Consider the following 23,997-nt stretch of genomic DNA (forward strand, 5'->3'; position numbering starts at 1 on the left):
TGAAGGAGGCCCCACCCCGTGGAGCGCTCACCTTGGTTTCCTCGCGGGGGCTGGCCTGGCAGGGCTTCCTGAACACCGAGATCTCCGCCTGAGCGAGAGCCCACCTTCCCCAGCAGCGGGCCCTGAGCCAGAGAGGTGACCCCGGCCCGAAAGCCAGTTCTCCACTCAGTGCCTCAACGCACAGTTGGACCCCACTCGGACATGCAGGTATCTGAGCATGAGACACCCCGGCCAGGACCACGGTGCCGTCTCACTCACTGCAGGCTGGGAGAGGCTGTCGTCAAGTCTGAGAGTCACCGCCCGCAGTGCCCTCCTGAGCCCCTGCCCTCCTCCCGGCAGGACCAAGACCACTGGAGGGGGGGGCCCTTTCTTGTGGATTGAACTTGCAGAGTGGTGCTGGGGCCTGGGAGTGCCCCCGCCCAGTCCCCCCATCGGCACCTCTGCTCTCGGGTGACTTACTTTAAACCAAGTTCTGTGAGTCCTTGCAGGCGACATGCCTCCCAGAGCCCTGTTGTGGGCTGTCAGGAGGCTACGTTCAGTTACCTCAGTTACCGGCTGCTCTGTCCCAAGGCTGCATAGCCACTGACCTGTGGGACAGGAGAGCCGGCCAGGAGCCAGTGCCAGGCCGCGGGGCCTCCTGCGTGCCCTGTTAGCAGTGCAGTCCACGCCCGCCCCACAGCACAGCACACGGGCTGCTGCTTGCATCACCCGCCTCAATACTGTGTCTGGGCAATTTCTCAAGACTTATCTGATTTGCCCTCGGGTCAAAGCCGGGTGCAGAGGGAACTCCCATTCTCTGAAGGGCGGCCTTCAAGGACACAGAGCCAGAATCCACGGCACCTTGGGTGGCAGCCTGTCCCTGCATTCTGCACCCCAGCCGCTGGGCCCCACGAGCCAGCCGAGCAGTGATGGCCTCTGCAGCCAGGAGCCCGCAGGTGAGCGAGTCCCCCACGCAGGTGTCAGCACGCTGCCCCCCTGGCCCGGCTGACCAGCCAGCTCCTGTGCCAAAGGGCTGGGCTGACCTGGCTTCCCACGCCTGGGCTGCATCTACAGCCCTGGGTTCCCTGGACCAGAGCTGGGTTTAAACTAGCAGCTTGCCCTTTGCCATCTGGCGGCAGGGGTGTGTCCTGGGAGGGGTGAGAGTCACACCCCGAGCCAGCTCTCCCCCAGGTCTAGTGGAAAGAACAGTCCAGGCCAGGCGTGTGGGAAAAGGGAGGCTCTGTGCTATAATGGGTTCTCAGCATCTTTGCCCCCCAGGGGACGTGAGGGCTGAGGCCCTGCCAGGCGGTTAATATGCAAAGGTGGGAGTGATTCCCAGTTCCTCAAGCTTCTTTTCTGCCTACTGATCCCTGCCCCTCCCTCCAGCCTTCCTCCTCCACAGCTGCAGACCCCGACAGAGCCCCTCCCCTGCCTGTTTGCATTCCTCCTTCCCACCCCGGGCCTTTGCACGCACTGCTCCCTGTTCCTGAACTGTGACCCAGCTGCACCTCACCCTTCCTCTCCCAGCTCAGGCCAGGCCTGCCCCGGCCCCTCATGCCTTCCCCTGTCTGCTGCGCCAGTGCTGCCTGGAGCTGGCCTCCTCGGGGGAAACTCTGGTGTGCTTTCCCCGAGTGTAAAGCAGAGGCAGAAAGCCCAGCCTCGGCCCTTCTGAGTTTTCTCATACTAACCCTCCTCGTCTTGAGGGAAGGGGAGCCACACCCCTCGGGCCGCCCTCCCCAGGCCAAGGCACCCTCCAGCTTCTAGAGTGCCCGTCTCTCCTCCTCTCGCTCTTGAACGGGTGAAAAAAAAAGATTTCATTTTTTCAGTTTGTAACTTTCCTAACTCAAATGTGAAGTGTCGTCTCCAGCGTCATGACTGAGTACATTGAACTAGTGGGCAGCTCAGTTCAGTGAAAATCAAGTTCCTGTGGGTTTCGTACGCCTGCTGGTGACTTACAGCCGCTGCCAGCCCCCTCCCTGCAGCGCCAGCCCTGTGCCCCCGGTTCCCTCAAGGCCTGGGCCTCCACCCTCCTCTCGCTCTCTGCCAACCGTCCAGCTCCCCCCGTGACGGCTCAGCCAGCGCCTCAGCCCCTGCGGGCCCATCAGCCCCCACCGGGAGGAGGAGCTGGGCGGGAGGGGGCTCAGGCCCTGGGTCAGCGGGCAGGGACCCCTGCCTCGGGCAGCCACCCTTGAGGGGCCGTGGACAAGCGTGAGGCGAAGGGGTCGTTCCCGACAGTGCAAAGTTTGGGGAGCACGAGAAAACTGGGCTGTGTCCTAGGTTGACTGTGGGCAGGACTGCCTGGGGCCCCATGGTCGAAAAGGCCACGCCACAGGAGGGAAGGGGGAGAGGGTATTGCCACCCCCACTTCAGACGGGACTGCGGCCTGCCACTGGGCTTCCCTCTAGGACGGGGGAGAACTTCGAGCCTGGAGCTGGCAGGGCCTGGAGCAAACCCCTCCTGCAGGCCACGTCCCCAGCCCAGGCCCGCTTGGGCTGCTCGGGCTCCGAGCCACAGGCAGGGCCACCCCAGAGGCACTGAGGGACTGGCCCTGGTGAGTGTCCCTGTGGTTCCTGTGTTTCTGCCTTCCTGCCCTGGCTCTGTCCTTTTCTCTCTGCCCCGCCTTCCATCTGTGGTCTCTGCATTTGTCCGAGTCTCCCTAGATCTCTGTGCCTGTCTCCATCCATCCCTCCTCCCCTACCTCCATCCACCACCACCCCCTCTCTGTGCCCCTCCGTCCCCTTTCTGCATCTCTCCAGACAGGGGAACTTGGGAACTTGGTCGAATGGGTGTGGTCTGGGGGCAGAGATGTGGTGGTTGTGCTTTGAGGAGCGGAGCCATCCAGGGCGCCTCCTCCAGGACGCCCTCCAGCCTTCCTCCTGCAGCTGCCTTTCCAGTATTGCCTAACCCTGTACCGGTGTGCTTGCCTCAGCCGCCCGCAGGAATGAGGCACTGCTGGGCTCCGCCCTGTCCTTCCGTGGGTGCCGGGGACTCTGACGCCGGGCGGGCCACCAATGCACACAAAACAGCTCGAGCTTGTAGTGAGGAAGGAGGCGCGAGGCCCGGCCCCGGGGTTTGTCCCCGCCTTGCCCACCCAAAGACATAGAAAATGCTGAAGCTCAGCCCCTTGGCGTCGGGACCCCTGAGGCTTTCACTTCTGAAGATCCTTTGCGGGGGACCCCAGCCCCACGAAGGCAAGGACACTTCCCCTTGGATTTCCCCCCCCAGGGGCCAGTGCCAGGCATGGGTGCCCCCTCCCCTCACTCTGCGAGGGCAGCTCCACGCCTGGGGACAGGGCAGGTCCACTGCACGGTGTCCCTGCCCTGGAGGGGATCACACTACCTTTGGGGCCGAGGCAGGAGGGACTGGGATTTCTGAGGCCCTGGGTGCCCTGCAATAAGGCGGGCCTCACCTCAGCCTAAGAAGGGTCTTTCTCTGGACCTGAGCATCTGTCCTGGTGGAAGGTGGAAGGGGCTCAATTGTGTCCCCCAAAACTATGTTGAGGGCCTAGCCCCAGTGCCTGGGAAGAATGTGCCTTTATCTGGGAGAAGGGTCTGCAGCTGTGCTTAAGGTCGGGCCTTGATGAGGTCACCCTGGGTAGGTGAACGTCTGTAGAAGGTGCAGAGACAAGAGACGCACGTGGGGAGAGGCCATGGGGGAGTGAGGCCGAGGCTGCACTGGTGCGCCTACAGCCCGGGGCCCCAAGGATTGCCAGGAGCCGCCAGAGGCTGGGAGGGGCAGCAAGGATTCCCTCTCAGAGACCCCAGAAGGAACCAGCCCTGCTGACACTTTGACTTGGGGCTTCTGGCTTCCAGACTGTGAGAGAATAAACGTCTGTTGTTTTAAGCCCGCCATTTGGGGGCACTTTGTTATGGCCGCCCCAGGAGATGAATACAGGTGGTGAGCTCCCTGCCGCAGGAGGTGTGCAAGCAGAGGGTGGATGGCCACGGGCAGGGGTGTGGTAGGCAGGAGCAGCCCTGGGGCCTCAATGTGTCTGTCCATCCATCGGTCAGAAAGAAGCTGGCAGAACAGCCGTGACACGATGCCCGCTGTGGGAACATTTCCTCCAGACCGAGGCCGCGAGGGCCCCGGCGTCCCACTGCCTTCTCCATGCCCCTCTCAGGGGTCCTCCTGTCCACCGAGTCTGCGCCTCCAGTGTCAGACGGGCCCCTTGGTGGCGGACATTCTGGCTCCTGCCGGCAGGTGAGGAAACCCGGAAGGCAGGTTGACTCCATCCTGCACGCCCAGGCCCTCCTCAGCGGGACATTTTATCCTGATTCGAGAGGCCCTCGCCAGCATGGCATCCAAACCTCAGCGTTCAAAACTTGGCAGGATCTGGCCCCAAACCGTCTCCCTTGTAGGGTAATGAAGGCACCCCAGCACCCTCACCAGCAGCACGAAGTTGGTGCAGGTGGGCTCCGGTGGCCTCCTTAGAAAGCTGCTTAGGGCACCCTGCCCTTTAAAGGTCCCAGGGCATTGCCACCCCCTCCACCTCAGACTTGCACTTTTGTTGACTGAAACCACAGAAGCCCAGCAGAGAATCCTGAAGGGGCTCGCTGGCCCCCAGCCGCCCGGTCCCTTCTGGAACCTCCCCACGTGGCAGGAGGAGGGGACGGGAGAATCAGCCCTGGGGGAGGACTGGGCAGTGGCGCAAAGTGAGCACGCTCTCGCCTCAGGTCACCAGGTCCAGACAGCAAAAACGTACAAGGGGTTAGGACTTGGCACTTGGAGAAGGTTCGAGAGTTCCTGTCACACGGGAAAGACCGTTCTGAGCCCCATCGGCAAGTGCTTGGCCTGGGGTAGGGTCCCTGGAGATGGGGGAGAGGAGGGCGACTGGGTCCACCCTGTCCTGGAGGGGAGGGGACAGTTGCAGGGAGGGGAGGAGGAAGCAAGGCCAGGCCCTTCCCGAGGAGGGAGGGTGCCGGATTTTCCCCAGGCGTGGCCCGGGGTATAAAGGGCGCCGCAAGCCGGCTGCAGCCAGGGCAGCCACGGGTACGCCGCGACCGCCAGGTGCGCCGCCGCGGAGCCCGGAACCCAGCCCCCGCTGCGATGGTGAGCCGCTCCTCTCCCCGCCCTCCAGCCTGGACGGTGCCGCCCGGCCTGCCGCCCGACACCCAGGCTGAGGACGTGGCGGCAGGGTCCAGGAAGCCGCCCAAATCTGGGGGCAAAAGGGAGCCAGGAGCCCAGACCCCCCCGGGCCTCCGTTTCCCGACCTGTAGAGGGAGGCTACGTCCCCCTGCCCGCTTTCCACAGGGAGCAGAGCCCGCGGCGGGCAGGGCGGGGCCCCTCCCCGGGGCGCCGCTGACCCCCCACCGCCTGGTCCACCAGCCGCTCCGTGTCCTCCTGCTCCTGCTCTGGCCGCCCACCAGCCTGGCTCTCCACAGCCCCCCACTCCGGCCAGGGGCCCGCACCCACACAGCCGGGACCCCGCGCTGCTACTCGGCGGCGGAGCTGCCCCTGGGCCACACCCCTCCCCACCTGCTGGCTCGAGCGGCCAAGTGGGAGCAGGCGTTGCCGGTGGCGCTGGTGTCCAGCTTGGAGGCGGCGGGCCGCAGGGGCCGGCACGCGGGATCGCCGGCCGGGAACCAGTGCCCCGTGCTGCAGCCCGAGGAGGTGCTGGAAGCTGACGTCCACCAGCGCTCCATCTCGCCCTGGAGATACCGGTGAGAGCAGGCCTCTCTGGGCACGGGCCCCTGGGCCCCCCGAGCCTCAGCGCTCTCACATGCTGACCTCCGGCCGGCCCGCTCCACCACTGGGAGGTCAAGGCTCCCCCGCGAGCTGGTCCTCGCCCAGTGTCTCAGACCTCAGCCCAGACCTCAGACACCAGGGTCCCCCGGGAAAATTTGGGGGGCCCCCATTTGAGTTCTTGCAGGGGTGGGGCTGGGACTGGCAGGGAGAGCGGGGGACTTCTGGGCTCTGGGAGGGCCATGGGGCACACGCACAGTCTCACTTCCTGGGCACCAGCTGCGTGCCAAGCCCTCCCAGCGCCCCATACCTCCCACCCTGCGGCCCGGAGCCGCCCTGAGAGCATGGGGCAGCCGCGGGCAGGGAAGGGGGCGCCCGCCCGGGCTCGCTTACACCCCGCCTGTCCCTCAGCGTGGACACGGACGAGAGCCGCTACCCCCAGAAGCTGGCCTTCGCCGAGTGCCTGTGCCGGGGCTGCATCAGCGCCAAGACGGGCCGCGAGACGGCTGCGCTCAACTCGGTGCCGCTGGTCCAGAGCCTCCTGGTGCTGCGCCGTCGGCCCTGCTCCCGGGATGCGGCGGGGGTGCCCACGCCCGGGGCCTTCACCTTCCACACCGAGTTCATCCGAGTGCCCGTGGGCTGCACCTGTGTCCTGCCCAGGTCGGCCCGGTGATCACTGGCTCGGCTCCTGGACTGGCCTCCAGGGACGCCCCTCCTATTTATGTGTATTTATCGGGTATTTATGTGCCCCCCTGGGGCCCTGGGCGGGTACCGAGGCTCCAGGCCTCTGCTTTGAGACCTGGCCTGGGAAGGGCCCAGCCCCCGGTGCCTGGGGGATGACCCTGTGCTGGGCAGCCCCCAGCTGGAGAGGCAGTTTATCCTTTGACAGAAACAGCTGGGCTAGAAGGAACATTCTCACTCTTCTGGAACTTGCTAAAACACCTACAGAAAAGGGAAAAGGTGTGCTGATGGCCACCTCCACTTCCTGGCCTCCTGGGCTCCCCTCACCCCAGCCCCCCGGGAGGAACAAGCACCCCTGTGTTTCTAAAACAGCTATTTATTTTACACGTGAATACGCGTTGTCTCACGGCTAAACAGTATCTCAGAGCACAACACTGGCTGGCACAGAGGGCAGTGGGTGAAGCCACTCTCTCACCCTCTACGCTGCCTGGTCGTTAACACCCAGCTGGTCCCCCAGGGGCAGCCACTGGCCCAGATCGTGGTGTGTCCTTCTAGGAAGGTCTATGCATGGACCCAGGTGCACCCAGGGCGGGGTTATGTTTTAACAGAGTGGAGCCCAGGTGTGCCCCGCTGGCCATGCAGTAGCTCCCGGGTCTGGCGATGGGACTCATTCCCAAAGCCCAGCCCTCTCCCCACAGACGTGGGTGTGGCCCCTGGGGACTACCTCCCTACCCCATGGACAGGTGTCCTGGGGTGACTTCCCGGGGGTCCGCTCAGGGGGACATGTCTCTGTAGCCTGGCTGAGTCATGCTCCCCCAACCCCAGCAGAGGCCCAGGCAGCTCTGGAAACCCCCTTGGGCTTCTGTCCACCACGGGTGACCTGCCAGACGAGGGGCAGCCAAGCTAACGGGCACCTCCCAGCTCAGGCACCCAGCCAGCCACCTGAGAACCACCTGACCTATCACGACAGAAGGTCCTGGCTCAGAGCACGTTTTGGGGCAATGAGTTTAGGGGCCCAGGAGTGCGTGGCCTCAGCAGTTCTCGATCAGCTACGATGCCCGCTTTGGAGCCTCAGTCCCCACACCTGTGACGCACGTCAGCTCTAAGGGCTGTGGGGCTGCAGGGCAGTTGTCTGCACCCCCCTGCCACTTTCACCTGCTGATTGACACCTACTGTGTGTAAGGCCCAGGAAGAGGGGAGGGGTCTCAGAAGGCTCCCCGGAGGAGGTAACCTTTATCTTGAGCTTGGAAGGAGTCTTCAATCAGCACTTACAGAGTTTCTGCCCTGTGCCCAGGACCAGGATCAGAGCTGTGAACAAAATGGATAGCTCCCCACCTGCCCCGTGGGTGACCGACCACCACGGCCCCATCAGCGAAGCCCTGGGCCGGTTGGTGGTGAAGGGATAAGGGAAGGGAGAGGGGCTGCAGTGGTGGCCACCTGGGCACCACCTGAGTGGCCATCCGGGGCCCAGTGCTCCAGGCAGAGGGGATGGCCTGTGCAGAGGCTGAGAAGGTGGCCTGCCTGTGCCCGGGGGGCAGTGTGGCTGGAGCCCAGTGGACGGGGTGACAAGGGCCACAGCAGGTGCGGGCGGGGGCCGGAGACAGTGTCCGTCCTGGGCTATGGGAGCCTGTGGGCTCCGAGCCGGGCACCGGGCGGGACAGGGCAGTGCTGGGAGTGGTCTGGGAGTGGGGGCGGAGGAACGGTGGGCCGACTGGATTTATGCTGAAGACGAAGAGTGTTGGCTGACAGGCAGTGTGCCCTCCAGGCCAGAGGTCCCTAGAGACCCCCAGCTCTGAAAGTGTGAGAGCAGGAAGCGAGCGATTTAAGGGCTTTTCCAGACTTCGGGGGAGTGGGTGCCGGGGAAGGAAGGGGCTTCCCAGGCTGGGGTGTGAGCTGAAGCCAGGCAAAGCTTCGGGGCCACAGGGGCTCCTGGGCCCGCCATGGCTACTGTGGTGTGTGTGCGGTGTGTGCGCGGGGGCATGTATGGTGTGTGGTGTGTACGTGTTAACCAAACCCACTTTGGGTTCACTCACCCGCTGATGACTCCCCCACGCTCCCTCCCTCCCTCCGTCTGTCTATAAAAGCCTTTCCCTGAAAGCCACCAGGGAGTTGGGGGCTTTGGAGCACGAGCTGCCCGGACTCCTTGCTGGTGCCTACAGTAAACCCCGCACCTGCCTTCACCACAGCGCGTGTCAGCAGACTGGCTTTGCTGTGCACGGGTGAGCAGACCCGGGTTTGGTTTGGTAACGATTTTGGCGACCTGGCTGGGGCGGAAGTCCCAAGTGGGCACCTTGCCCACGGCACACTGGCCCCAGGGTGGTCCAAGGGGTGCTGCAGCAGGTGAGTCCTAGCAGGTCAGGGAGCTGGGGGGACACACACACCCTCCCCCCAGACCTGAGACGTTCTTTTCCAGAGTAGAAACACAAACAGTTGGAATTCCAGATACGTGTTTCGTGGAACAGGCGATGCACTGAGATCCCAGTGCCCGTGAGGAAGATGACAGCCCTGTTGCCGGTGAACCTGAAGGAGTCTGCAGAAAAGGGGGTGCCCTGGGCTGGGGGCTGCCCACCCCCACCCGTCTGCAGGAGAAGCCCTCGAAGCTTTGGCGGGACGGGAGTGGCTCGAGGCCCTGGTCACACGACCTCATCAGTCACCGGCATGGGGTTTTCCTGGGGGCCACCCCCAGGGACCCCTGCCACCTCCTCCTCACTCGGCTTCTTGCGGGCCTCGGCTGGTGGCCGGGGCGGGGGGTTGCTGGGTGGCTGCTTGATGGTGCCCCCCACCTGCGGCCGCTCCTTGGGCTTGGTCTCGATGGGGGTCCAGTGCTCCCCGTGGATAGCCGCCTGCAGGACATGGAGGGGCTGGGCTGGGGTCCTCCCAGGCCGCCCCGCCCCGCCATACGGCCTCCCCGCCCCTGCGCTCCCCCACCCCCGCCAGAAGCCAGGACACGACCGAATTCAGTGAGACCTGAGGGGACTGGAGCTCAGAGAGGTTATTTGATGGGCCTGAGGCCACACAGTCAGAACCCAGCTATTTCACCACAACACAAGGGGCCCCACAAGGGCGAGGGGTGCTGAACCCCGGGGCTCCTGAAAGATCCCCTGGAGGCAGCTTCCAGGTGCACAGCCCAAGACCAGCCTTCTTCCCAGGGACTAAGGGCCAGGAGCAGGCCAGAAGCCCAGGCCTGAGTGGCCATGATGCTGAACTGAGGCCGGCAGCTCTGGGTGAGGCGGGTGGGGAGAGGCCCAGGAGGGTGGCCAGGGAGGCCCGGGGCCCAGGTGTGTTGAGGAGGAAGAGTGCACGGCCCAGGGAATTTGCTGAAATGCAGACTCCAGGGCCAGAGGCCAAGCGGACCTGAGAACGTGTATCTTTCATTTTGTCTCCCCTAATACATTAGTTGATACAAAAAATATGTGACAGCATATACTTTATGAAGCATAAGAATAAAGTGAATTTCTAGAATCACGCCTGCTAAGTTAAAAACTAGAACGCTGGGGCTTCCCTGGTGGCGCAGTGGTTAAGAATCCGCCTGCCAATGCAGGGGACACGGGTTCGAGCCCTGGTCTGGGAAGATCCCACAGGCCGTGGAGCAGCTAAGCACGTGCACCACAACTACTGAGCCTGCGCTCTAGAGCCCGCGTGCCACAACTACTGAAGCTCACGAGCCACGACTACTAAAGCCCGTGAGCCACAACTACTGAAGCCCGCACGCCTAGAGCCTGTGAGCCACAAAGAAGAGTAGCCCCCGCTCTCTGCAACTACAGGAAGCCCGTGTGCAGCAACGAAGACCCGACGCAGCCAAAAAATAATTAAGAGAAAAAAAAACCCAAAGTAGAACACTCTATCCCAGAAGGTAAAACTAGAAAGTTGAAGGAAAAGAATGGAGGAAAATATGGCATATGGGCAGGCAAAGCCATTTTTAAAAAGCACAAACTATAAAGCAAATAAATATATTAGACAGACAGACTTCTGCTCAGTGAAGAATTCACGGACAAAGTTAGATCCTTAATAGAGAAGGAGGAAGTACCCACAGTGGCTAAAACTTACAGAGGATTCACAATTAAAATACACATGACACTCCTGCAAACTAACAAGAAAAAGACAAAACCCCCGTAGGAAAATGGGCAAAAGGTCTGACCAGGCAGCCTAGAAGCACTGAGACAGCTGGAGCAAATGAGGCGGCGGCCAGCTCGTCATCAGCGGAGCAATCAAGTCGAAATCATCAGGCCCTGTCGGCCTGACTGAAGCTGGTGGCCGTGGTGGGGCTGGAACCGCGGCTCGGCGGGTCAGGGGCACCACGCGCAGGAGAACAGCGAGCGTCCGGCAGCCTGCGCCTGGTGGGGCCCCCGCCCCATCCCTGCCGCCCCCTGCCCTGCCCAGCCTCACTGACAAGGGGCCCTTTGCGTAACCTGGACTCCAGGCAAACCCAGCCCCAAGGGTTTTGCACATGGCATCTGCCCTGCTCACGAGCTCCTGACGGCATCCCGAACTGGATGAGAAACCTTTGAGCAGCGGATCCCAGTCCAGGCCGGGCCTGCCGGCCGTGTGACCTGGGCCAGCCACGTCCCCTCTCTGAGCTTCCGCCGCTTGTCTGTGAAGTGGGGGCCCCACCTCCCACCGCGCAGGGCTGCAGCGCAGGTTACAGAGGACGTAGGGGAACGGCCAGCACGCTAGATGGGCCAGAATGGAGGCTACATTGGAACTGTCCCCACGACGTGAGCAAGGACACGGGCTCGGCCTGCAGGGCCAGCCACGGGGCCAAGGCTGTCAAGGACCGGCGGGGCTGACCACGGAGGACGCTACTCACCAGCAGGTAGATGCTGCTTGCGATGGCCAAGCAGGCTGTGCCCAGGATGGTGGCGAGCAGGAAGCCAGCAGGTACCGACAGCCTGGGGAGGGGGTGGAGGACGGAAGACAGTCAGAAGGGGGGTCTGCAGCCCCAGGCCTTGGTCAGAGACCACAGGATCTCAGGACAAAGCCCCCAGGACCTTGAGCAGAGGGGATGCCCACTGCTGCCCAGGCTGGGCTTCTAACTTCGGCCCCGGAGCTGTTCTCTGCCTGGTTTGCACAGGGCAAACCGGGCAGACATAGGGGCAGGGCGCTGGGCCCCCCGCCGCCACCCAGGGAGGAGGCCCAAGCAGCTGCAGGTGCGCTGCGCGTGGCGGTCTCCCCGGCGGCGACCACCAGACTCATTGTGGGACGGCTGAGCAGAACCGCCCAGCTGAGCCCAGTCAACCCCAGAACACTGATTATTCCTGACTTAAGCTACCAGGCTGGGGTGAATCATTACCCTGTAAGTAATGACAGATACAGGTTTAGGGAACCTCTGGCAGAGCCCGGGAGGGGCCTAACTTGACGCCAGCAGTCCTCTGCCGGCGGTGCTGGTGATCCCAAGTGGGCAGAGACTCACCCGAGGTGAAGGAAGGCCCGGATGTAGTAATTGCTGGTGAGGGGCCCGAACACCTTCACCGCTCTGGTCAGGTACTTCTGTCCGCTAGGCAGAGGGAGGGAGGGGAGACAGACTGCGTCCAGCTCAGCACACCCCACCGCCCACCCCGGCCCAGAGCGCCCGGCTCTTCCTCCCAGGGGCCCAGGGGCCCAGGGGCTCAGCGGCTGGGCAGACACCCAGTGGGCTGGCGCTGGGGACAGGACCAGGCTCCCGCGTGGTTACGGCTCCTGGGGAGGCCGCCAGGGCAAGGCGGGGAGACTCACCACCTCTCCATGGTGGAGCCCTTGCTCCTCTTACCCCGCGGGTACTCTAGCAGGCAGATCAACACACCTGCCGCTCTGAAGCTGCGGTTAAGGAAGAGCCCAGCTCAGCCTGAGAGGCCACAGTGAGCCCCCTTTGCTGATGAGAAAAGAGAGAGGTGCGGCCGCTGCCTGAGGTCATGCAGCTGGGAAACAGCTGGATGGGATTCCCATAGCTCTGGCCACTTTGCTGCCTCCTTTGCTGTCCTGTGCCCTCCCTCCCCCCATGCCTGCCTTGGCCTCCAGAGAGCCTGTAACAGCTGGGCCGGCGGGGGGAAGGGGGGACCCGGTCCCCTCGTGGATAGGCCCGGCCGGCTAGGGAGGGTGGCTGATAGACGGGGGTGTGGAGGGGATCCCGAGCATTCCCGAGGCCTCAGTGCCACCCTCAGGGGGCACTGACACCTCCCACCCCGCCAGGGCCCAGCCCGGTGGTCTGTCACCTCCCTGCTATGAGCCCCTCCTGCCTTCCAGGGGCAGCGGCATCTCTATCCCCCCGCCCCGACCTGGGGTGTGCAGCGGGAGGATACATGGAGTATGCGCCCAGGTACCACTGGGCAAACTGGCCGGCCGTGGCCACAATGCCCCCGGTGATGAGGACTGTGGACAGAGGAGAAGCAGGTTAGCAGGTGCCCCACCCCATGCCTGCAGGGGCTCCGGCCGCCCCCCTGTGCTCCCCCTCCCCCAGAGGGGCCACCAGCGCACCACAGAGCTGCCCTCTGTCCGCCACCGTGTTAGCCCAGGAAGGGGACCCAGGTGGGTGCAGCCCCTGGCCGGTGATGGGGAATGGCCGTAGGCATAGGGGTCGGGACGCCTTCCCCTGGGAAGCAGCATTCGAGCCAGGGAGGGGCCTGAGGAGCTGCTGAGGGATGTGTGGGAGAGGAAAGTCCTGGGCTCCAGCCTGGACACACTCCTCAGGCCCCTGACCCTCAACACGCTGAGTGTTTGCTCGATGCATTTAAAGACTGCACTGTTGGTTGCTGACTCTGTACCGGCTGCGTGGACGTTCTCTCCCGGCTGGGGGTGTCCTGGACGCCCCCATTCATGTGTTTTGTCTCATGCAGTTCTGAGTGGACTTGGTCTCTCCAGCCCTTTACCTGCAGCCCCGTGTGCACCTGCCGCGAGCAAGCGTATCTCTGTCTTTCCTCCCCAGTAATCTTTTTCTTTTCTATTGCGGTAAAATCAGTGAACAGCTCAGTGCCGTGAAGCACATTCACATTGTTTTGACACCGTCACCACCAGCTGTCCCCAGGATTTCCAGTCATTTATTGAGGTACAATGATTACATAAAGTGCACAGACTTTTTACATGTGTGACCCCCTACGTGATCTCCCCGAATCAAGATTCCCGCCACCCCAGAAAGTTCCACGAGGGCCCTTTTTTTCTGAACCGAAGGTTTGTCCAGGCCCTTCCTGCGGTGGTTTGCGTGGAGCTCCAGCTCACTCTTTGTCTTGTTGGGTAGTTTCCTACTGTGTGATGTGTTTATCCATTCTCCCGTCTTTGGGATGCGTCAGTTGCTTCTGGTCGTGGGCTATAATGAATAAGCCGATAGAGCTAGATTCTTTATGGTTTAAGCAATCTGATAGTGAACTTAACACCTTTTATCGACTGTGCTTGCAGGTAACTTACTTCGCTCTCTTGTGTTTTCTCTTGAAGTAGCTTTTCTGTTGCTTCTTCTGCCTTCTGCTGACCTGATCAAACTTTAATTTTAAAATTCCTCTTCCTGAACCGCATGTGGACTTTAGAAGGTTTAACTTCAGTCTCACCCCAAACTACCCACGGTTATTAATGATTTACAGCCAGTGTCTTCACGCTGGCGCTGCCATCCTTCTCTCTGGATCCAGCTTCGCTCTCGCTGTAGCACATCCTTCAGTAGTTCTTTCCGGTGACCTGAACTTCCTGGTCAGTGGGACCTGTGGCAGCCCCCCCCCACCCCATGCGCAGTACAGGCCTGAGTTCCCAGCGGTTTTGTCTTGTTTGAGACTTTCTTCGTCCAGGCTCCAGTGGCAGATGGCACAGTTCCTTGCGGGGGATGATCTTTTGGTCTGTTTCTTCCCGGCTCTGGCCTCAGAATCTCACCGGGTAAAAGCCCTGACCCTGGCGCCCCTCCCTTCGGCCCCTGAACCCTCATCATCTTCCGCAGGTGTCAGGCTCAGCTGCGTTCATGTTCACGCTTGCTGTGCTGTCGGCGCCTCCCTGAGCTGCGGGAGGGAAGGGACATCTCCCCTGCATTGAGGCAGCACCATGGCCACTCGACCTGGGGGTGTAACTTCCTTGGCCTGGGCCTCTATCACTAGCAAGAGCCTCAGCTCCCATGGGGCTGTGGTCTCACGATGGGGGTGGAAACTTCAGCTAGTGGTGAGCAAGGTGAACACGGGCAGAGGTGCTGGCTACGTCAGGCTGTGCGCTCTGGAAAGACTTCTCCGAAGCCGCTTCCGCAAAGGCCAGGGTGGGTGGGCCCCAGAGGACTAGAGGGCCAGGGGTGGAGCGGTCGGAATCGGAGGGGACATGGTCTGATTAGATGGGACTTTCTACAATAAAAAGGGCCCACGGGCTGCTGGGCCGCTCGTCGGGCCTGGCCTGGTCAGCCCGGAGGGCTGTAGTTAGTACTGAATCGGGAGGAAAAGTCAGCAAAAGGAGGAATTTGGAGCCAAAAGGGGGACCTTCTGACAAACAGCCCCTTCTGATGGTGGAGGAAGCTGAGCCATAGTCATTGCAGGGGGGTGGTGGGGGGAGAGCACAGCTCTGGGCAGAAGCGAGGAGAGCCAGGTACTGACCCACTGAGTTCTCAGCCACTGAGACGCCAGAAGGGGGCCTGTCTGCCTGGGCACAAATCTTGGGGCTGGTGCCCCAAAGCTGCCCACCTCCCAAAATGCAACCTTACAATGCTCCCCTCCGCACCCAGCTCTGCCGGCTCCTCCAGTCCCCAGGATGGGCATGGGGACCTCGGGGTGGGTCCCAGGTAAGCAGGGGTGGGCTGAGACCCTCCTCATCACCGTATCCCCCAGTCCTCCCACCCGCCCACTCGGACTAGGTGTGGGGCCTTCCTGGGAGGGGCAGAGCCGTGAGCGGCTTCTTCTTGCTTCAGGCCTCGCCGCCTCCTGAGAAGTTCCTGCATCTGTACAGCACGGGCTTCCGCCCCATGAGCGCAGGGCGGCGGGGTGAGTGCGCCGTCCCTCCCCAGAAGCAGCCGCAGGGAGCTGGGTGGGAGGAGGTCACATGGCTGTTTCCGGCCGCCTTGTGCAATGGCCTTCTGAGCAGACTCAGGCCTGGGCCCCAGAGACAGAGCGGTCGCCCCCCATGGGCCAAGTCCAAGGCCAGGAGGCAGAAGGAGCCCACCTCCACACCCCAGGACCCCTGGGGCAGGAGGGGCCAGTCCAGGCAGGGGTGGGTCAGGCCAGGTTTTCCCAACCCTGCTGGGCAGTGACTCTCCGGAAACCACCGGGGGCTAACGCTTCTTCCCCCGACTGTAACTTCCTCTTGTGACGGGGGGTGGGGGTGGGGTGGAAGAGTGAAGGGACAGAGGATGGGGTGTGGGTGTGCACGGGTCTGCAGGGGCAGGAGGGCCCTGGATCCCCCTCCCCAGCTCCAAGGCTCCGCTAGGAGGCTGCTGCCTGCTCCCAACACAGGCCCCCAGACTCCTTGCCGCTGGAGTCTCCAGTCTCAGGGCCCCCACCCCGAGGCCTCAGTTCCCACTTCCTGGCCTGCAGCGCAGGGTCTCTGGCTCCTCAGGACCCTCTCCCGCCCCCTCTCCAGCCTGCCCCCTCCCCCTTTCCTCGGCCATAGCCTGAGGCCTCCAGGCCCCCACTTCCCCAGCCCGGGCTCCAGCCTGGACTGCCGCGGCACCCCTCACCCCAGGCGCAGCCGCCCTCTGCAGCCCCGCCCCCAGCGCGGCAGCCCCCCACTCACTCAGGCCGGACGCCAGCGCCTGCTCGTTGGCCCACATGGCCCACTCGATCTGCCCCATGGTGGCGACCCGGCTCGGACACGGCTAAGGCACTTCGGATCCCGCGTCCTCAGAGCTCCGCCTGCCTCCCGCCCCGAGTCCCCCGAGTCCCCCGAGTTCCGGCGCCGCCCGGCCCCGCCCCGCCGCTGGCCCCGCCCCAGCCCCGGTTCCCCAGGTGGCAGGCAGGCCTGGGGGCAGGTGGGGTCCCGGTGCTCCCGGGAGCCGCGTCCCCCACCCCCGCCACGAGAGCCTGGGACCTGGAGCTCAGGAAGGGGCCCTACCCAGCCGGCCCAGGCCTTCCCCCGTGCAGACCCAGCCAGCTCGGCCGCGGTGGACTCGAGTGGGGGCGGGGCTTCCAGCCAGGACCCCTGAGCCTCGTGTCAGCGCAGGCCCAGCCTCCGCCTCATCTGGCCCTGGGCTAGCGCGGGTGTGGACAGGTGTGGCCTCTGCAGGCAACCCTTTGCTCAGAGGCTAATTTGGGAGGGGTGGTGCTGAGAGTGTGGGAGGCTTCAGGGAAAATCCGGAGTGCAGGGGTGCTGGGCAGTCCTCTCACCTCCCTCCTCTGACCCCCCTTCAGGGTCAAGGTCAGAGCGCTCAGATGCCCTCCCTCTCCTCCCCCCAGCTGGTTAGGACAATGGGGAGGGGTGCGAAAGGGGAGGTCACTCAGCTCAGGAATGGAGAAGCTCACTTGGAGCGAGGGCTCTCGTCGCAGACCCACAGCTTCGGGCTGAGTAGGGGCTCCTGCCCGCAAAGCCGCTTCCCACCTCCCTTCCTGGACGGAGCTTAGAACCAGGCCCAAACCGCGTCCCCAGCCCGTCAGCCTGAGTGACCACGTCCACCACGGTGGTGGCCATGGCCATGGGGCAGGGTCAGCTGAGCACCCCATATGTGGCTGGGCAACAGAGGGCGAGCTGGGGGCAGAAGTCGAGTCCCCAGCCCCATCTCCCGCCGCGCCCTCCCAGCCCCCTCGGTGAGCTCTGCCTGTACCAGGAGAAAGCATGCTCGTCGAACTGCCTTTACTGCGGCCTTGGCGCTGCTCCCCGGTCCCCACAGACACAACACTGGTCTTTCTGTGAAGACACCCTGTACCCACTCGGGGGCCTGGGCTCAGGGCCAGGCGGAGCACTTCACAGGGGTGTCCTGAGGTCGCACCCTGTGCGGTGGCCCGTGCTCCAGCTCCGAGGGGGGACCCCTGACACGCCGTCATCTCCAGTGGTCAAGCTGCTGTTGGGGGCAGTGGGCGTGACCCCCGAGTTCAGGGCCAGAGCCCTTTATTGGCGATGCACCGGCAGCTTCCCACTGGCCGGCTCGGTCCCCCAGTGCTTGGATCCGGAACCAGGCTCCCATCTCAGCAAGGTGCTGGGCGCAGGTCGGGGAAAGGTGAGGCACCTGGCGGCCCCGATCCTGACCGCCTGGGCACCTGCAGGCGTCGTCCCACTGTCCAACTCGGCCACAGCCCAGAGCCAGGCGGCCACGCACAAATCCCAACAAGCACGGCCGGGCAGCCGCCACACCCGGTTCCCAGTCCCAGCAAAGCGGCCTCTTCTCCCAGCGGTGGCCAGGGCTCCGTCGAGGAGGCGGTCAGGCGGCTGCCTTCGGCAGACCATCGGGACCCAGGAGGTGAGCGCCAGGGTCATCCAGGACTTGAGGCCCGGGTCCCACCTAGGGGGGTGAGGAATCAACATCAGGGCAGGTGACAGGGAGCGACTTCCTTCCAGGAAGTGCCAGTCAGATAACACCCTGTTGGTGACGCCGGGCCCAGGGCCCAATCCTCCAGCACAGCCTCGGCCCCTCCGGGCAGACCTGGGGTGGACGGCAGAGGCCAAGGCCTGGGTGCACAGGTCACAGGTCTGGGAATTGGATGGATGTGGCGGAAAGCCCGGCCCTGCCACCCGAGTAGGGCCCCTGATCTGTTCTGGGGGTCCCCACATTCCAGACCCACCCTCCCCTCCCCTCAGCCTGGGGCTGAGCCCGCAGGGCACGTGCGGTGCGCGGCCAGGACTCACCTGAGTGGCAATGATGTATTTGATGCCGCCGGGGATGGGGTCCGTACCCAGCACAGCCTTAAGCTCATCCGAGAGCGGGACAGGCTCCACGGGCAGCCCCTTCAGAAACCTAGGAGACAAGGCAGGACTGGACGGGGAGGGCAGGGATGGGGCATGTGCAGAACAGGCAGATCCGGGACGGAACACGAAGCGGCGGCCGGGGGCGGGGGGGTCGTGACTACCGACGGAGTCGGGGCCTCTGGGGCTGACGGACGAGGGTGCCCAGCACGTTCTTAATGCCCCGGGCTGTACACCGCAGAGCGGTTAAATGGTGCTTGACGTCACGAGCACTGACCAGGCACACAGACGCCGCGCGGGAAGGCCGAGGGCCTGGCGCCGTCGCTGAGGGGAGGGTTTCGGGAAAGCTCCACGAGGCTTTGCTGCCGCCTCTCACCCTGGCCCACGGCTGCTGCTGCGCCCGTTGGGGGACACAGCTTGAGAAGCAAAGGCCTCAGCTGACGCTCGGGTTGGTGTTAAACCTACAAACCACCCCCAGGGTGACCAGGGCGACGAGTCCTCGGTCGTGGGGCCGGTCCCACGTGGTGTGGAAGGTAGCACCCGGCTCTTCCCACCAGAAGTGGCACCGCCCCCCCTGGGTGGCAGATCAAAGGGCCCCACCCACACTTCCCGTGCCCCTCGCGGGCAGGCGTCCCCTCACTGAGAACTGGGTCCCTTCAACAGCGGCGAGGAAGAAATCCAGACGCCCCGCCGTCACAGGAGATGCGGGCGGCACGTGCGCACCCCGGGGCTGGACCGAGGGGAGTAGCGCCCGCGATCACACAGAGGCACACGTGGGACACACCGCCTGCCGTGGCCTCCCAGGAGGGGACCCACAACTCACTTGTCTCCGTTCAACTCGGGGGGGAAGCTGTGCCTCACGGCAGCCACAAACTCGGCCACAGTGTCGTCCAGGGTGAAGATCACAGCGTTGGCGCCCGCGTCAAACGTGTACGCCACCTGGAACCACGAGGTCAGACCGGCTCAGACCAGCTCCTGGTGCCTGCTGGCCACCCGCTCGAGACGAGGGTGGGGGGCCGCGCAACGAAAACGAGAGCGAGAGGGAGATGCGGCCCCCGGAGGAGGGCTCGCGGCCCGGGGCGCCCCGCCCGCCCCTGCCTTGGTCTGCCCGTGGTGCGCGTTGAAGCAGTGCGCCAGCTGAATGATGCGCCGGGACGTGTCGTTGAGGTAGGAGATGGGCGGGAAGGTGTCCATGCAGGTGGCGTGGAACTGGTTGCTGTCCTTCATGGTCAACTGGCCGAAGGCCTGGAAGTCGCGCTCCCTGACGCAGCGGGTCATCTCGGCCATACGTGCCGGCACCAGCGCCTCGGCCCGGAACTGCAAGGCAGGCGGCCTCTCCGTGAGCCGAGCAGAGCCACGGGGCCCGGCTTCCAAGCGCCCCGGGAGCCACCCGCCCAGCCGGCCGCGGCCTCACCCTGAGCAGGGCGCTGGTCTCCACGCTGGTCTGCATGCCCGCCGTGCTGCCCGTCGGCTTCTTCTCGGTGCTCACCTGTGGCGAGGGAGGGAGGTTTGCGCCACGCCCACGGCCCCGGGAGCTGCGGAGGCCCTCCCGCCCCCAGCTTGGCCCTCCAGCTCACCACGAGGATGAGGACACGGAGTTCCGGCCAGTGTGACTCGGGGGCCACCTGACGGGCGATGCTGTCCTTCCCGTCGGCCCGCTCCCCCATCTGCCACTCCACGAAGCCGCCGTACAGGCTGCGGCAGGCGCTGCCCGAGCCCCTGCGGGCCACTTCCGACAGGTCACTCTCCACGCCATAGACCCGGGCCAGGGCGTAGGCTGCAGGCAGTGATGGGGGCGGGGAGGCTCAGACAGGCTGGAGGGGCGCCGGCCTGTGCTCAGTGCCACGGGAGGGGGGCACTTGGGGGAAGGAGGCTCGGCCCCCAGCTCCACGGCTGGCATCCAGCACCCATGTGCTCACGCACTCAGCCTCCGCAGGGGGCTCTGGCGGGAGGGGAAGCCCCCTGGGGACTGGGAGGCCTGTGTGCCGAGGGGCCAGAGAAAGCTTCTCTGAAAAGCTCTGAGGGGTGCTGATCGAGGCAGGGCCCAAGCACAGAGGGCAAAAAGTGTGCATGCACGCCTGGGGCTGCTGGCAGCGCTGGGCACAGGGCCGGAACTGGTCAAGGGTCTGATGCCAGGATGCGGACCTGGGGGTCCACGAGCAGGCCGTCTGCCCCCGATGCAGCCTGGCTCACTGGTCTTAGGCTACATGGAGGATGTGACTCAGCTGCCCACCTCTGTGGTAAGTGCCTTTGCCCCCAGCTTGGGGGTGGGGGTCCCTGCTGGAGAGTGAGCCAACAGAGAGGAGGGCAGAGCAGAGATGCAGAGGGAGAGATGGGCTCCCAGTAGGCCGTCTGAGAGCCTGGAGCTGGCCACAGCCCTTGGGATTCTGCTACGTAAGCCAAGAAACCATCCCCACTTAGTTTAAGCCAGTCTGAGGGGCGTTCTGTCACGCACAGGGTCCTATACACGGAGCTCAGCATTCAGACATATTGCACAGCCGAGGCCACGGCCCTATGCCTGGGGCACAGCACTGGGACCCATCCCGGGCACCCACCTAGGCAGGCGTAGCCTGCCGCTGAGGAGGCCAGGCCCGCGGCCGTGGGGAAGTTGTTCACCGAGGCCACGTGCACCTTGTAGCTGAGGCTGAGGGGCAGCGGGTCCTCGTGGCCGTCGCTCCTCCGCTTGCGGGCCAGGCGACGGACTGCAGGGACAGAAGACAGCGCCATGGGTAAGCATGGTGGGGACCGGCCTCTGTCTGAGCTCCACATGCAGACCTCCTTCTCGGGAGACCCCAGGCCCAGACCCAGCTGTGCTGACGGGCGTCCGCGGCCCCTGGGGCGTGGGGGAGGTACGGGGGGTGGGGTGGGGGGTGGCGGTGGCAGCGCCTTCTGTGCACTCGGACCCGCCCAGCACGAGGAAGGGGCACAGGGGAAGGAGCGGGCCTGGCCTGACCCCAGCATCCCCGGGGCCCCCACTCACTCTCCCTCAGGCAGGCCTGGAGGCGCGGCTGCCCCACGTCCTCTTCCCGGCCATTTAGCCAAATCCGGTCCTCTGTGAAGTCCCTGCTGATGGCGGCTGTTGTGGTGGTTTTTAACTGGGAAAGAAAGTGCAGGGCCTCCTGGGTGGTGGGCATCAGCCAAGCACCCCTCTCTGCAGGGGCCTTTCCGGCCCTGGTCCCTCCTGGGCGCCCACTCAGGGCAGTGGCTTTGCTGGAGGTGAAGGCCAAGGCAGGCCGGGCTCAGGCAGTGGGAACACCCCATGGGCGTCTACTACCCAAGGCACGGCCCATACTCCCATCTCCTGGCAGAGAATGCAGGGCAGGGACCTCCTAGGAGGGGGCCAGGCATGTGCATGCCTGTGCGCTGAGCACTCCTCACAGCGGGTGATGGGTCGAGCAGCATTCGTTGGCTGGGGATTTACCGCCACCATCTGTAAACAAAGGTTTTGTAAATATTTTTTCGGTGTGTATCTCCGGCCCAGGCTCACCTGATCCTGGTGCAACGTGACGCTCAGAGAGGAGTTGATGGGCAGGATCAGCTCCTCGTCTCGCTTTCCCCCTGGAACACATGGCCCACGGCAAAGCCAGTCAGTGTCCCAGCCCAGCAGACGGGCGCACTGTTGCTCCCGCCCACCAACGCCCCACCCCTCCCCACCCCCACTGCCACCCCACAGCTCCCCAGCTGCCTGGACCCAGCTCTCTCACTGTACAATCTAAGTCCTCTTCCTGCTGTGCCCCCACCTTCAGGAAGCCCTCCTGGCTTGCTCCCCCACTTCACTTAGCTCCCGAGAGCAGTGCTGGACCCCTTGCTTCACTGCTTCTTTCACTCATTCAACAAATAGCCGTGCTGAGTGCTCTGATTATAAGGCCCTTGCCTTTTCCTCCCAAACAGGAGCCCCAGTTACTGAAAACTCTTCAAATCTCCCTGTTCGTACCCCCTAGAGACAGCATTCCCCCCACTTCCGCTGAGCACTTCCACTCCTGTCATATCACAGCAAACACAGGAAACCTTCCAGAAAGTCCAAAATTTCAAATCCATTGTTAGGCACAGGTGCTGCACTTTTGTGCAGGATCTTTGGGGTGGCAGATAGTTACGGGACACAAGAAAGATGAATCGTGTTAGGTAATACAGGAAAGTCCAGAAGGATCCCCCATAAACACACCCAACTGGTTTCTGGCAGCTACTCGGAGGAGGAGGCACAGCCTCTTCCAAAAAGACTGCTGGGTCACTGGACATCCACCACTGAGCAGAGCTGAGCCCCACATCTCAGACCTTGGACAAAAAAGTCACTCAGAATGAATCACAGACTTAGATTTAAAACGTAAAACCCTAAAACTTCTGGGAAAAAACATAAACAGTCTTCAGGACATAGGACTAGGAAAGACGTCTCTGACTTGGTACCAAGGATGGAGAAGATGACCCACTGGGCCCTTTGAAAGACCCTGTTCGGAGGATGGAGAGAGAAGCTACACGGTGGGAGAGAATATCTGCAAAGCACACATCCAGCAAGAATTAGTATCTAAAATACAAAGCGAACTTTCAAAACTCAACGGTAAGAAGCAGACAATTCAGTTAGAATGTGGACGAAAGTCCTAAAGAGACATTTCACATAAGACTCTCAGAGGGCAAGCAGATGAGCACTGGGAGACCCGTTCAGCATCACTGAGCGGCAGGAGGACACAAACTAAAGCCACGGTGAGATGTCACCACACACCCATTAGAAGGGCTAAAATAACAGCTGGTGACAACACCGCATGCGGAAAAGCTGGATCACACCTACATCACATGTTGTTGGTAGGGATGAAAAATGGTACAGCCACGCAGGAAAAGTTTGTTTCTTTAAAAAACCAAACATGCAACCACCCTATGGCCCAGCAACTGTACTCCGGGCCATTTATCCAGAAAAATGAAAACTTACGTTCACACAAAAACCTGTACAGAAAAGTTTACGGCAGCTTTATTCAAAATTGACCCAAACTGGAAACAGCCCAGCTGCCTTGAAAGGGCATATGGCCAAGCAAACTGTGGCCCCTCTACGCTGGGGACGGAACAGGACAGAAGAACTGACTCCAAGATTCACCCGGGCGACTCTCCAGAAACTAGTGAGCAAGGAGAACGAATCCCAAGAGCATTCCTGAGACCAGAACCAGACAGACACGGAGAGCAGGTCGAGGTGGCAGAGTGGGCGTGACCATGGGAGCCAAGCCCCCGCGGGGACGCGCGTCCTGTATGGACTGTGTCTCCCGCTGTCTAGCCCCGCGGGGACGGATGTCCCGTAAGGACAGTGCCCCCAGGTGTCCCGGCTGCAGGTGGTGCCCAGCTCCGCGATCGCACTGCCCTGCCGGGTGGAGGGCGCGGCGGGTCCTCACACCTGCACGCGGACACACAATCTCATCCAGACGAGGGCCCAGCCCACCTGCCGCGGGCGGAGGACCCGTTCCACCGCCCAAACCGGCCCCTCCGAGCCTCAGTTTCCCCGTACGCAGGGCCCCCACATCCCGGGTCCCGAGGCCCGCCACTCACAGTACTTGATGACCGCGATGTTGACCGGCGCGGTGCAGGTCACCACCTCGAGCCGCTTCTCCGAGGCCATGGCCGAAAAACAGCGCGACCCCAGCTCCCGGCAGCAGGCCTTTCCGACCCGCGCCGCAACCAGCCCCACGATTGGTCCGCGTCGCCCCACCTGCTCGCGTGCCGCCCAATCAGCGGCGGGCCCTGTTCACGCTCCACTTCTCAGCCAATGAACGGGATCGGACGATGGACTGCCGAAGCTGAGCCCGCCCCCGCTGGCCAGCGGCCGCGCTCCGGCTCTGCGCAGGCGCGGGGATCTGTCCCAACGCGGTGTCCGCGCAGGCGCCGGCTCTGCGCAGGCGCGGGGTGTGCGCCGGCGCGTGGCGGCGG

At 63.4% G+C, this 23,997-nt stretch overlaps 3 protein-coding genes across 4 annotated transcripts; 1 reads left to right on the forward strand and 2 right to left on the reverse strand.

The window, feature by feature from the left end:
• The first annotated feature begins 40 nt into the window (after positions 1 to 40).
• On the forward strand, positions 41 to 6,734 carry IL17C (interleukin 17C). 2 transcript variants are annotated; one of them, XM_067718827.1, is made up of 4 exons: positions 41 to 4,179; positions 4,653 to 5,028; positions 5,305 to 5,639; positions 6,073 to 6,734. In XM_067718827.1, exons 2-4 carry the CDS (start codon positions 5,026 to 5,028, stop codon positions 6,332 to 6,334), a joined length of 600 nt encoding a protein of 199 aa, XP_067574928.1. In that variant the 5' UTR covers positions 41 to 4,179; positions 4,653 to 5,025; the 3' UTR covers positions 6,335 to 6,734. The 2 variants fall into 2 exon arrangements, with proteins under 2 accessions (XP_067574928.1, XP_067574926.1); XM_067718825.1 differs by having other exon boundaries at positions 4,653 to 5,639.
• A 2,038-nt stretch (positions 6,735 to 8,772) lies between these two features.
• Positions 8,773 to 16,156, reverse strand: CYBA (cytochrome b-245 alpha chain). The gene is made up of 6 exons (XM_067718828.1): positions 15,997 to 16,156; positions 12,618 to 12,687; positions 12,055 to 12,129; positions 11,753 to 11,836; positions 11,150 to 11,231; positions 8,773 to 9,185 (listed from the first exon to the last, which is right to left on the reverse strand). The coding sequence occupies exons 1-6, from the start codon at positions 16,052 to 16,054 to the stop codon at positions 8,976 to 8,978; spliced, it is 579 nt and encodes a 192-aa protein (XP_067574929.1). The 5' UTR covers positions 16,055 to 16,156; the 3' UTR covers positions 8,773 to 8,975.
• An 878-nt stretch (positions 16,157 to 17,034) lies between these two features.
• MVD (mevalonate diphosphate decarboxylase) lies at positions 17,035 to 23,771 on the reverse strand. Its single transcript, XM_067718824.1, has 10 exons — positions 23,620 to 23,771; positions 21,584 to 21,654; positions 21,077 to 21,191; positions 20,652 to 20,798; positions 19,674 to 19,873; positions 19,511 to 19,585; positions 19,195 to 19,413; positions 18,920 to 19,035; positions 18,040 to 18,148; positions 17,035 to 17,695 (listed from the first exon to the last, which is right to left on the reverse strand). Exons 1-10 carry the CDS (start codon positions 23,687 to 23,689, stop codon positions 17,615 to 17,617), a joined length of 1,203 nt encoding a protein of 400 aa, XP_067574925.1. The 5' UTR covers positions 23,690 to 23,771; the 3' UTR covers positions 17,035 to 17,614.
• Positions 23,772 to 23,997: the final 226 nt, after the last annotated feature.

This window comes from Pseudorca crassidens, chromosome 20 (genome assembly GCF_039906515.1).
Source record: "Pseudorca crassidens isolate mPseCra1 chromosome 20, mPseCra1.hap1, whole genome shotgun sequence".
Lineage (NCBI taxonomy): Eukaryota > Metazoa > Chordata > Mammalia > Artiodactyla > Delphinidae > Pseudorca > Pseudorca crassidens.

Bases quoted from the DNA above. Each gene is read 5' to 3' on its own strand.
- IL17C (XM_067718825.1), top strand. From the start codon at position 5,026: ATGGTGAGCCGCTCCTCTCCCCGCCCTCCAGCCTGGACGGTGCCGCCC. The intron at 5,640-6,072 runs GTGAGAGCAGGC...CCTGTCCCTCAG, and splicing joins ATCTCGCCCTGGAGATACCG to CGTGGACACGGACGAGAGCC.
- CYBA (XM_067718828.1), bottom strand. From the start codon at position 16,054: ATGGGGCAGATCGAGTGGGCCATGTGGGCCAACGAGCAGGCGCTGGCG. The intron at 11,837-12,054 runs GTGAGTCTCCCC...CCCTCTGCCTAG, and splicing joins GGCTCCACCATGGAGAGGTG to CGGACAGAAGTACCTGACCA. The intron at 9,186-11,149 runs GTGAGTAGCGTC...CATGTCCTGCAG, and splicing joins CAAGCAGCATCTACCTGCTG to GCGGCTATCCACGGGGAGCA.
- MVD (XM_067718824.1), bottom strand. From the start codon at position 23,689: ATGGCCTCGGAGAAGCGGCTCGAGGTGGTGACCTGCACCGCGCCGGTC. The intron at 19,036-19,194 runs GCAGGGGCGGGC...TCGTGGTTCCAG, and splicing joins CGCACCACGGGCAGACCAAG to GTGGCGTACACGTTTGACGC. The intron at 17,696-18,039 runs GTGAGTCCTGGC...TCACCCCCCTAG, and splicing joins AATACATCATTGCCACTCAG to GTGGGACCCGGGCCTCAAGT.